Below are 11,642 nucleotides of genomic sequence, written 5' to 3'. Positions count from 1 at the left end.
GGTCTCTACCAGCTGTGGACACTGGTTCTGCAGACAATGCATCAGGTCCTACTGGGACCAGTCTGCTCCATCTGGACCCTCCTCCTGCCCCCAGTGTGGAGAAAGACCCAGAACAGGAGCTGGACTGCTGACAGCCAATCAGAGCAGCTGTGCTCCAGGTGAGACTGAAAACGTCCAATCAGAGCTTCTTCTGTCGTCTGTTGAACCAATTCAACGTCTTTAGATGGGATTTGGACATTTAAGATTTTATAAATCTTCCTGTCAACTAAATCGGTGTATTTCCAGCTGGTGTAAATAGTTTTACTTTAAAGTGACTCTGTTCTCAGCTCTTTGTGCTAATTGCAATAAATCTGAACATTTCATTAAATCTGATGATCATTTTGATCCATGAACCCGGCAGCCTAGTTCTGCACTAGTGACATGCTAGGTGGTTAATGTTGTACCTATTATAGTGTGTAAAAGTCAGAGTCAGAGATCTTTATAGAAATTCACCACTTTAATCAACTCTGACTAGATGAATATCACAGAATCAGTAACTCCAAAAGGAAACAACAACAGTGATTCACACAGCGCTCAAAAAACTTGCTGCTCTTCTGAGTTCAACACCTGCCTGCTACCTGTTGTCCCCTGACTCAGATTCTTGAGCCTACAGCGCCACCTAGTGAGCAAAGAGGAAATATATGACATATTTGGCTCCTCCAGTTCATGGAGGCAAGAAGGTGGAAAGAGCAACCTGCTGCTTTTACAGAAAGAGGGAAGGAAAGTCTGAGACAGAAACTTTTATTTACTCTGATAACACAGATCACAGTTTATATGTTTTTACATGTAACATGTAATTCAGGGTTTCCCCCAGAAAACTTGCTCACCATGGTGGTCATATCACCAAGGCAGTCCACCGGGGTTTTGTATTAAAAGATGTTGACAGGAAATGTAAAATATTACTGGGTAATTATGTTTCTGGAAGACATTGTTGACAATACTTAAACCCACAACTATAGAACCTTACAAAAAAAAAGCTATTAAAATAAATATAATTTATTTGCACTTCTGTTAAATCCAAATTTAGTCATCAGTCAGTGGATCTAAAAATATGATGTAATGCCGATCACATTTAGAACCGGCCCAAGGCATAAAAGAACTAAGAGAATATTGATGCTGCCAAGTTTGACTTAATAGTTTCAGCATAAATAAATTATAAGATTACAAATGGTTTCACATTTAAATTTAAGATTTTAAGAAGCTGGCAAGTTTACTTTGTAAAAGTTCAAAGAACAATCTTCATAGTTACTTTGTTGCTACAGATACAATCCGATGCTCTCAGTTTAATCTTTGAGTTTTAGCTGTTCATTATGCATCTTAGTAAACTACAATTACATTTCACTGCTCAGTCACTTAAACTACCCCCTTCTCCCAGATTTCATTAAATCCATGGTGAAATGCTGTTAGTGGTGCTGATGTTTGCAGAAAGAGGGGGCCCTAAATCAAATTCTGCTCAAGGCCTCATAAAGCATTGAACCTGCCTTGCATGATGAGCTCGACCCGCTGCACAGCGCATCTGTGCTGCTGAATGTAGAGGGACAAATGAACAGGAGATTTAATTTATGTGGCTTTAGTAGCTCTTTTATGTCATGTCTGTTGAGTTTTTAATAAGTGCCACAGAAACTGTTTTGGTTGCCTTAGCTGTATAGGATGAGTTGTTCTGGTCTCCGCGCATCAACTCTACCTGACTTTTAAGTAGGCAAAGCATTTGATATGCTTTCTGTCACCACAAAAAATAAAACTAAAATGAAAAATTAATCGGCGTGCTTCACTAGTCACTAAGCGAGCGGGAAGCTCTTCCATAGGCTGAACCATCGGTCCACTAACGCACTGGCTAACCAGGGAACTACAGAGATTAAGCAATGACATCGCGCATGAAGCAGCCAACAGGGAGAGGGTCCAGCGGTGTGATTGGTCTGCTCTCCCTGTTCAATACATGAACTATAAAAACTATAAACTCATCTTTTCTTCAAGAATAATACTGCCCTGTCAGTGAAATCCTCAACACAGAACAGACTCTTGAATTCCGGTTAATTAAAAAAAAAAATTTCTCTGCCAGATTAAAGGTTTTCCTCTAGATGTTCTTTATATATGCTGGAAAATGCTGGGAGGAAACATCTTTCTTCCTCTCTTTTTTCTGAAACTGCTGCTTGTGGGAGAAAGTCAGATAGAAATGAAATGAGGACAGGGTGACATGTTGCTTAAATCATTTCATGGATGTGTTTCTGTCAGGATTTATTCAACTGATCTGATGTGTGAATTTAATACCGACATAAAACAGATTTGGCCACAAAACAGAGGCAGAAATGTGATTTTTGATAATAGAACAATATTCTGTTTATGATGATGGATCAAATTCTGCTTCAGATGGTAGTTTTTATTTTACTTGTGTTGTTTCTCCTGTTTCAGCAGATGTTGTTCTGCAGCAGGTTCTGGAGGAACAAAAGATCTGTCTGAGGAGGAAATGTGAATGTGTGACTGAAGGAAGTGATGAAACAGGAAGTGATGTAACAGGAAGTAGAACTCTCCTCAACAGGATCTACACTGATCTCTACATCACAGAGGGTCAGAGTGAAGAGGTTAACACCCAGCATGAGGTGAAGCAGCTGGAGAGAGCTTCCAATATCCAGAACCTCCATGACTCTCCCATCAGGTGCCATGACATCTTTAAATCCTTCCCTGACCAACATGGAGCCATCAGAGTGGTTCTGACCAACGGCGTCGCTGGTGTTGGAAAAACCTTCTCAGTRCAGAARTTCACTCTGGACTGGGCCGAGGGCKTGGAGAACCAGGATGTCAGTGTGGTGGTTCTGCTKTCGTTCAGGGAGYTGAACCTGATCAGAGATGAGCAGCACAGTCTTCTCACGCTGCTCCATGTTTTCCATCCAACACTCCAGAAGCTCCCAGCAGAGCAGCTGGCTGGCTGCACACTGCTCTTCATCTTTGATGGCCTGGATGAAAGCAGACTTTCACTGGACTTCAACAACAGGCAGCTGGTTTCTGACATCACACAGAAGTCATCAGTAAACGTACTGCTGACAAACCTCATCAAGGGGAACCTGCTTCCCTCGACTCTCATCTGGATAACTACCAGACCTGCAGCGGCCAATCAGATCCCTCCTTCATGTGTTTCCAGGGTAACAGAAGTACGAGGTTTCACCGACGCCCAGAAGGAGGAGTACTTCAGGAGAAGGTTCAGTGATGAAGAGCTGTCCAGCAGAATCATTTCCCACATCCAGACCTGCAGGAACCTCCACATCATGTGCGGAATCCCAGTCTTCTGCTGGATGACTGCTACAGTTCTGGAGAACATGTTGAGCTCAGGGCAGAGAGGAGAGCTGCCCAAGACCATGACTGACATGTACTCACACTTCCTGCTGGTCCAGACAAAGAGAAAGAAGAACAAGTACCATGGAGAACATGAGACAAGTCCACAGGAGCTGATGGAGGCTGACAGGGAAGTTTTTCTGAAGCTGGGGAGGCTGGCATTTGAACATCTGGAGAAAGGAGACATCATGTTCTATCAAGAAGACCTGGAGCAGTGTGGTCTGGATGTCACAGAGGCATCAGTGTACTCAGGAGTTTGTACAGAGATCTTCAAAAGCGAGAGTCTGATCTTCCAGAAACCAGTTTACTGCTTTGTTCATCTGAGCATCCAGGAGTTTCTGGCTGCAGTTTACATGTTCCACTGTTTCACCAGCAGGAATACAGAAGTGATGGAGAAGTTCCTGGGAGAAACATACAGTAAAAGATCTCTGGAGGATTTTATGAACAGAGTTATGTCTAAATCCTTCAGCAGTAAAAATGGCCACCTGGACCTGTTTGTTCGCTTCCTTCATGGTCTCACTCTGAAGTCCAACCAGAGTCTGTTAGGAGGCCTGCTGGGTCAGACAGAGATCAGTCCAGAAACCATCCAGAGAATCATCAACAATCTGAAGGAGATGAACACTGATAGAGTCTCTCCTGACAGAAGCATCAACATCTTCCACTGCCTGGTGGAGATGAACGAGCTCTCAGTTTATCAGGAGATTCAACAGTTCCTGGAATCAGAGAACAGATCAGGGAATAAACTGTCAGAGATCCAGTGTTCAGCTCTGGCCTTCATGCTGCAAATGTCAGAGGTTCTGGATGAGTTGGACCTGGAGAAGTACAACACATCAGAATCGGGGCGACAGAGACTGGTTCCAGCTGTGAGGAACTGCAGAAAGGCTCGGTGAGTCCAGACCAGTGATGGCATAGTTACTTTGGAAAAGTAACTTTGATCAGATTACTGATTACTCCTTGAAAAAGTAACTTACTTAGATTACTGATTACCTTATTTGGAAAGTAACTAAGTTACATTAAAAGTAACTTTTTTAGTTACTTTCAGCAGCTACTAACAATGCTCCGCCATACTTAAGCAAACTTTTAGTAGGACTAATCATGAGTATATTTCAAGTATACTTAGAATTAGTATACTTAAAGTATGACATTTTTGAAATATTAATTTGGTGCATAGTGTACTTAAGTAGGTAACACAGCAGTTTTGGTTGTTGAAAATGGAGCTAGCTCCTCATAAAAATTAAAAAAACTTACACCAGGAAGACGATGTGAAGGTTCATCTTCAGAGTTGGTTGGTGATCTGGAGCCTCTTCTGAGACAGGAGAGTCTTTAGGTTTCCCAACACCTGATTTATCTGGCTTCCTCTTTCATCTTCATTTGCTTAGACTGCAAACATATGTTGAAGATAAAATCATTGATGAACAAGTTATAACAACAACCTCACAATATCAAAGTCTCTTTATCATACGGACCTTAATTAAAACCAGGTTAAGTTTATGAAGAAAAGTATTAAGTCGCAACAAACAGCCTCCGTGCAGTTATAATATGAAGCTGAATGATTCCTATTGTAATAATCATACAAGTCACAATAAAATTGATAAAATAATTATTTCTGAAACCAACATAAGTTATATATTTTTACTGCACTGTTTATAATTAAACGAAGATAATTAATAAGCAAACTTACCACTTCGGGCTCCTTTTGTGACACACATTTCATTTCCATCGGTTGTTGTCCCGTTGTCTTGCCGTCTAACTCGGACTAGGACGTCACCAGCTTGAATTTACCAAAATTACTATCATCAACGCCCTCTCTACTTTTAAGGCAATATTACGCGAGTAAAATTGGTGAATTTGAACAGAATCTGTTGCTGGCTTTCAAGGCTTTTCTTCTTTTTATGCCGTTTTTCAAAAAAGACAAAAGTGTGCAATACCGCCACTATCTGGTCTGGAGTATGAACTGGAGCTAATGCCGTTGATTTATATAGATCTTACATCATACATCTGAAAATGGATTGGGTACTGTGTTAAACATTACATCAGGATTATGATTTTTTTCTTTGCAATTTTAACAAAAATACTAAAAGAGGCACACTTTTTAGTTACCTAAAAAGTACTTTTTTAACCCTTTGATGCGTAAGTGGGTCCTTTTGTAATGAAAAGTTTTCATAACTTCATATTCCAGGAATTCCTCAAGAAACATGTTACTGATATCATGCAATTCAAATTTTTAATTTACCTTTTATACATTTTAAGAAATGGCATGTTTTATGTTGTTACCCCATTCTTCTGTGAGTGGGTCCAAAATGACCCGCATTCATTTCCTATGGAATTTAATGGGAATCTTTGTTTCTTACCAACTGTGACTGTCAGGAAAACATTTTTTTGTGAACCAAACACACTGAGTCTTAAGTGTCAACCCAGAATAATATTATTTTACACAACAAAAATTCTTACATATAAGTATTATCTTTATTTTTTACCTCACAAATGTGTTTGTGTGTGTCAATCATGAGTACTGTGACAGCGTTATTGTCATGAATCAACATATTGGCCTTCTTCAAAGTAAGCCAACACTAGTTATCTAACCAATTAGCTAACATTACCACCTATACTTTAATGTGCATGTGTATTATTTGTGTGTGTGTATCTGTGTGTGTGTCTGCATGTGTCTCTGTGCGTGTCTGACAGCCTGGATGAGAAAACCAAGAGAGAGAGTGTGCTGAATTACATGCAAAACCTGTTGATAAATGTGTTCAAGGTTCTTTATTTTATCATCTCGATAAATAAAATAAAAATTCATAGCTATAGAAATAAATGCATAAATAAATGAGCCAGAAAAGTATAGCTCCACCATGATGGGTCTGTTAGGATATCAGCACCACTGGTTTCATCCGTTCCTTCATCTTCCAATGAAAATCCTGTTTTAAAGTCATGTGATGAAGAGCTTCTGATCCAGATTGTTGCTGCAGCAGTCAGAGCTCAGCATGAAGAAACAGGGAGGTTTGCTAACAGGCAGCCAAGATGGCCGCCGCTAAAACCTTCAGCTGTTCTGAGAACATGAAGCCTGAACTATTTGAACCTGTTGCTCAGCTTCTCTATTAAATGGATCTTTGAMMAGAACCAGAACCAGGATGTTARTTATGAARTGATCAAACTCAGTAAATTGATGTGAAGACCAGATGTTCATCAGATGATATCAATGTTATCATAKGTGTTTATATAGATTAACTGGTTTAATTAGAACTGACTTTATTTCTTCTCTAATCACAGACTTGGTGGCTGTTGGCTCAGAGAGGCTGAATGTGAAGTTGTGGCTTCAGCTCTGAAGTCCAACCAACATCTGACTGAACTGGAAATAAGTGAGATCTACATAAATAGAAACATTACAGACTTTGAACTGAATCCTGTGTTTGAGATCCTGCAGAATTCAGTCAGTAAAGTGAAGAATCTGAGGTTTGTTTTCTCTATTTGTCCTATAAAATATTTCATTGATACTTTAATATTTATTTATATTCACATTTATTCTATTTTCTTTAAAAACAATCTGATCTCAAAATGTCAGAATATAATTTATAAAACATTTTGCTTTGTATTTTTTTTTTCCTTTTTCAGACTTTGAGAATATTGATCTTTATTTTTCATTTTAAAATGTTTTGGACTGATGAACAAAAATAAGTTAAATAAGTTTAATGATGATAATTAATGATAGAGATGTTTCAGTTTGTTCTGAGAAAGATTCAGATGATCAGATTGATTTATTTCTCATTTCTTCTTCACATTAATAATGAAAAGTTCTTCCAGAGTAAAACCAGAACCAGACAAGTTATGTTTGTAATAAAAACATCTTATTTATGAAGAGCTGAAATAGTAAGAACAAACAGAAACTATAACATGAATAAAAACTGACAGCAGCAGTCGGTTCCAGATAAATCAGTCAATTCCTCTCAATAGCAGGTTACTGTCACTGTGGAAATGAGCTGCTTCATTAAATCACTGCAGCTTCATTAACAGCTCTAATGTCACACTTTGGTTCTTAAAGTCCATTTTAATTCCCGACCAGAACCACTGAAGGCCCGACTGAATAGGCCTGTCACGATAACAAATTTTGCTGAGCGATTAATTGTCTAAAAATTATTGCGATAAACAATAATATTGTTTCAAGACCTTTTGACACTTATTTAATGGAAATGACGTAATAATGCATGTGATTTCCTGCCATAGATAGACTTTATTTTCAAAAGAACACATAACACTGGAACTGATAAACTAAAGACAACAACCAAAAATAAAATGGATTCTCAGTCTCCATCAACAAAAAAAACATACTTGAATAAAAACTAAACAACATAAAGCGAAAGTGGAAATAAATACTGCATTCAACCAAAAGAGTGCAGCTTATAAAGTCTGTATATAGCCCTTCAGTAATGACTAGATTTAAATAGAGAAGATGGGCACATCAGACTACCTAGTGTAATAGTTCACACTACACGATTTTTCTGCCCCTGTTTTCCCCTAAAGATAATCTTAGATCGTTGACGGATCATCCTGTAGTGTGATTTAGATCGTCGTGGCCGCTCCGATCTAAATCAGGGGTTTTCCCCGACTGGGAGCTTTAACGCTGAATGTGACAGGTAGCCAATCAGAAAGCGCGGATTGTTCTCCGTGCTTTTTGAGGGACAATTACGGAGGGGAATCCCAAACAGCTGACACGGCGCAACCCGAAGTCCAGCGGACATTGGAGATGATATGTAGAAACAACAATAATGTTTATTCAACATTTCGTGCAAAGAATATAGAAATGACAAGGGGAGGAGTGGGAGCCAAATTGCTACCGCAGTAGATAAACCCGGTAAGTTTTCAGCTGTTCTTCGTTAACGTGACATAAATAAGTTATAATGATTTTCATTCAGTCAGGACTTTACGCTGACTCTAGCCACATGCATCACAGGTAGATTCTAGTAAAGCATTGATTAATGCCTGGTTTTAAAATTAATGCCGGGTTCGTAGTGCCGTGTGGCTGGACACCACACGCACTACGAACCCAATCGGACCGTTATACCTAGGATTTCAGTCATGTCTCTCAGGTTTTGAAAATGGGCCGACAGTTGGCCGACAACTCGTGTAGTGTGCGCTGAACATTAGGAGGATCAGTGGAGAGCACCGGAGTTTAACCTTTTTTCATTCAGTGTCATCAACAGAAATAAAAAAAAGGCCGGAAGAGATGATAATTAAAATGAGGTCGATAAGTTTAATTTATCGCGATTAATTGATTTATCGTTTATCGCGACAGGCCTAAGACAGAAATATTCTAAAACACGTCATAATAGCATTTTCTGGTTCTGCTGGTTTGGACTCTATAAACCAGTTTTACTAGATCAGATATTAAACATCAGTTCATAATGTTTCTTTTACATTCAGTGAAATTAATTTTCTGCATTTTCATCATTAATTTGTTCATATTTCAGTTTTAACCTGCATCCTGTTGCTTCAGCTCACATCTTTTATTCTTTATTCAGATTGAAGGGCTGCAGTTTGTCAGAGATCAGCTGTTCTTCTCTGGCCTCAGCTCTGAAGTCCAACCAACATCTGATTGAACTGAACCTGAGTGACAACAACCTGAAAGATTCTGGAGTGAAGGAGCTCTGTGGTTTTCTACAGGATCCTGAGTGCAGATTGCAACGATTAAAGTAAGAAACCATGTTTTATTCTGGATCTGATGTTTGTGATGTGAAAGTTGTGTTGCCACTAAACTGCAGACAGATGCTGATATTCTACTGATCCWCTCTGAGGATCTTCATGGTAAAGTCTGCTTTCTTCTTCTATGGTTTGGTCCAGTTAAAGTTTCTGTGTTTTATAAAAGCACCAGCAGTTCCTCCTGCCACCATCACATCTAACCAATCAAAGTGTTCATTTCACAGACCCCAACCACACCTGCAGAGAGAAGGTCAAAGGTCAGATTGGAGACTAAAGGAGATAAAACTCTGATATTAGGATCAACAAATGTCTTAATATCTACAAACAAACAGATATAAAATCTGATAAAATGTCTTTATGTCCAAGACAGACTGAGGCTGAATTCACTAAATAATGATGTTCATCCACATCTGTTTATTGATAATTTCTGATCATAAATGATCAATAAACCATCATAGATAAAACCACAAACTTGATTAAATTGTAAAGATGAACAGATGTAGAAACATCAGGAATCACTTTGACATTTAAAATGTATCTTAACTAAAATATTAGAGCTTAGTCCAACAGAAACAGTTAGATTTTAGTTTCCAGGCAGTAGGGAGAACAGCAGAGTGGCTGAAACAGGAAATGATGTCACACATTCAGGAAGCAGCTGGAGCGCCAGCTGTGATCCTGACTGATCTTTACTCACTAAATCCCCTGGTTTTTAATTAACTTCTCCTCTAACAGCGGTTTCTCATCAGCTTTCTCTCATTAGAAAACAGTGTGAAAACATTGGCTGCTACGCTAACAATCAGCGGTTATTTCGGGCTAATTTAGCTACATAGGAAATATTTCTCGGTTGTTTAGAAGCGAATTTCTGGCTGCAAAGTCAAGTAATTCTGATCTTTCATCCTTACCTGTGAAAGGTAATGCCAATGAATCCAGATTGTTTCGTAAAACGGTTGAAACACACAGCACATGACTTAAGGAGCTCCGATCTCCCTGCTGTCAGCGTTCACACTGCAGCCTGAAGTGACCCAATTCCGATTTTTTTTTACGTAATGCGACCTGAATCCGATCTTTTCATGGCAGTGTGAACAGCACAGGTCGGATTCTATTTCGAATGTGACCCATATTCGATACATATCCGATTCAAATGCGACCATAACGTTCAGGTCGCATTCATCAGAACTGAACATCACAGTTTCTCAACAATCTCACTATTCTGCGTCCTGATACACGCAAGCGGGAAGAAAAACAACAACCATGACAGACTATATGAGGATTAAGTTGTTAATATGCTGCTCCAGCTGGGTAACAACTTCAAATATGTAAGCTAAGCTCCACCGTTAGGCTCCAAGTTTACTTCCTCAAACACTGAGCACTTCTTGTTTTTATGGCGGTTGGCAGAACGCTGACGCTATTGCGCCCTCTACTGCGCATGCGGGACACTTTCAGGTCGTTTGCCCGTTTACACTGCAGAACACATACAGGTTTCATTTACTGGCAGTGTGAACGGCCCCGGCAAAAAAATCGGAATTGAGTCACTTCAGGCTGCAGTGTGAACGCACCCCATCATGAGGCGTCTACATATTCATGTCTACGGTTGTAGCACCATTAATTTATTTGGTTACAGAATTCATAACCGTTTCATTTGTGATGATTTTTCCAGAAGAGTCTGAAATGTTTTCCAGACCTGGTTCAGAGTAAAACCTGGAAAAGGAATATTTGTTATTGGCTCCACCTATTTAACTGAAGCAACAATGACCTTTGACTTGTTGGTCTTCAGTTAAATCTCAACTTGTATGTTTGGAGAAAGAAATCTGATGTTTGTTTTGAATTAGTTGTTGTTTCTATGGTAACAACATTGATATCAGATTGGTTGTGATTCAGCATCCTGTGTAACAATATAACACATTCAGTTCAGTTTCCACTCATGTGTTCATGTGTTTATGAATGAGTGAAGTGTAATTATTGCAGCTGTTGATCCTCCAGATGATTAATCAGTCAGTTCCTCTCAATAGCAGGTTACTGTCACTGTGGAAATGAGCTGCTTCATTAAATCACTGAAGCTTCATTAACAGCTCTAATGTCTCACTTTGGTACTTAAAGTCCATTTTAATTCCCGACCAGAACCACTGAAGGCCCGACTGAAATATTCTAACAACACGTCAGTCATAATAACATGTTCTGGTTCTGCTGGTTTGGACTCTATAAACCAGTTTTACTGGATCAGATATTAAACATCAGTTCATCATGTTTCTTTTACATTCAGTGAAATTAATTTTCTACATTTTTATCATTAATTTGTTCATATTTCAGTTTTAACCTGCATCCTGTTGTTCAGCTCACATCTTTTATACTTTATTCAGGTTGATCGGCTGCAGTTTGTCAGAGATCAGCTGTTCTTCTCTGGCCTCAGCTCTGAAGTCCAACCAACATCTGACTGAACTGAACCTGAGCTACAACAAGAACCTGAAAGATTCTGGAGTGAAGGAGCTCTGTGGTTTACTACAGAATCCTGAATGCAGAATACAAACATTAATGTAAGGCCCCGTTTACACGACAACGATTTCGGGGGAAAACGGAAGAGTTTTGTT

The 11,642-nt window shown here is 39.2% G+C and overlaps 1 protein-coding gene across 1 annotated transcript in view; it reads left to right on the top strand.

Moving 5' to 3' along the window:
- LOC103456935 (NACHT, LRR and PYD domains-containing protein 3-like) overlaps positions 1-11,642 on the top strand; it is a 19,739-nt gene that overhangs the window by 3,512 nt on the left and 4,585 nt on the right. Inside the window, exons 3-7 of the mRNA XM_017301777.1 lie at positions 6-158; positions 2,452-4,252; positions 6,634-6,816; positions 8,880-9,050; positions 11,415-11,588. Of these exons, the coding sequence (XP_017157266.1) occupies positions 6-158; positions 2,452-4,252; positions 6,634-6,816; positions 8,880-9,050; positions 11,415-11,588 (2,482 nt within the window). The remainder of the gene's footprint in view (positions 1-5; positions 159-2,451; positions 4,253-6,633; positions 6,817-8,879; positions 9,051-11,414; positions 11,589-11,642) is intronic.

The sequence above is a fragment of the Poecilia reticulata genome, linkage group LG20 (assembly GCF_000633615.1).
Source record: "Poecilia reticulata strain Guanapo linkage group LG20, Guppy_female_1.0+MT, whole genome shotgun sequence".
NCBI lineage: Eukaryota > Metazoa > Chordata > Actinopteri > Cyprinodontiformes > Poeciliidae > Poecilia > Poecilia reticulata.
This window is presented reverse-complemented; position numbering and strand designations above follow the sequence as displayed.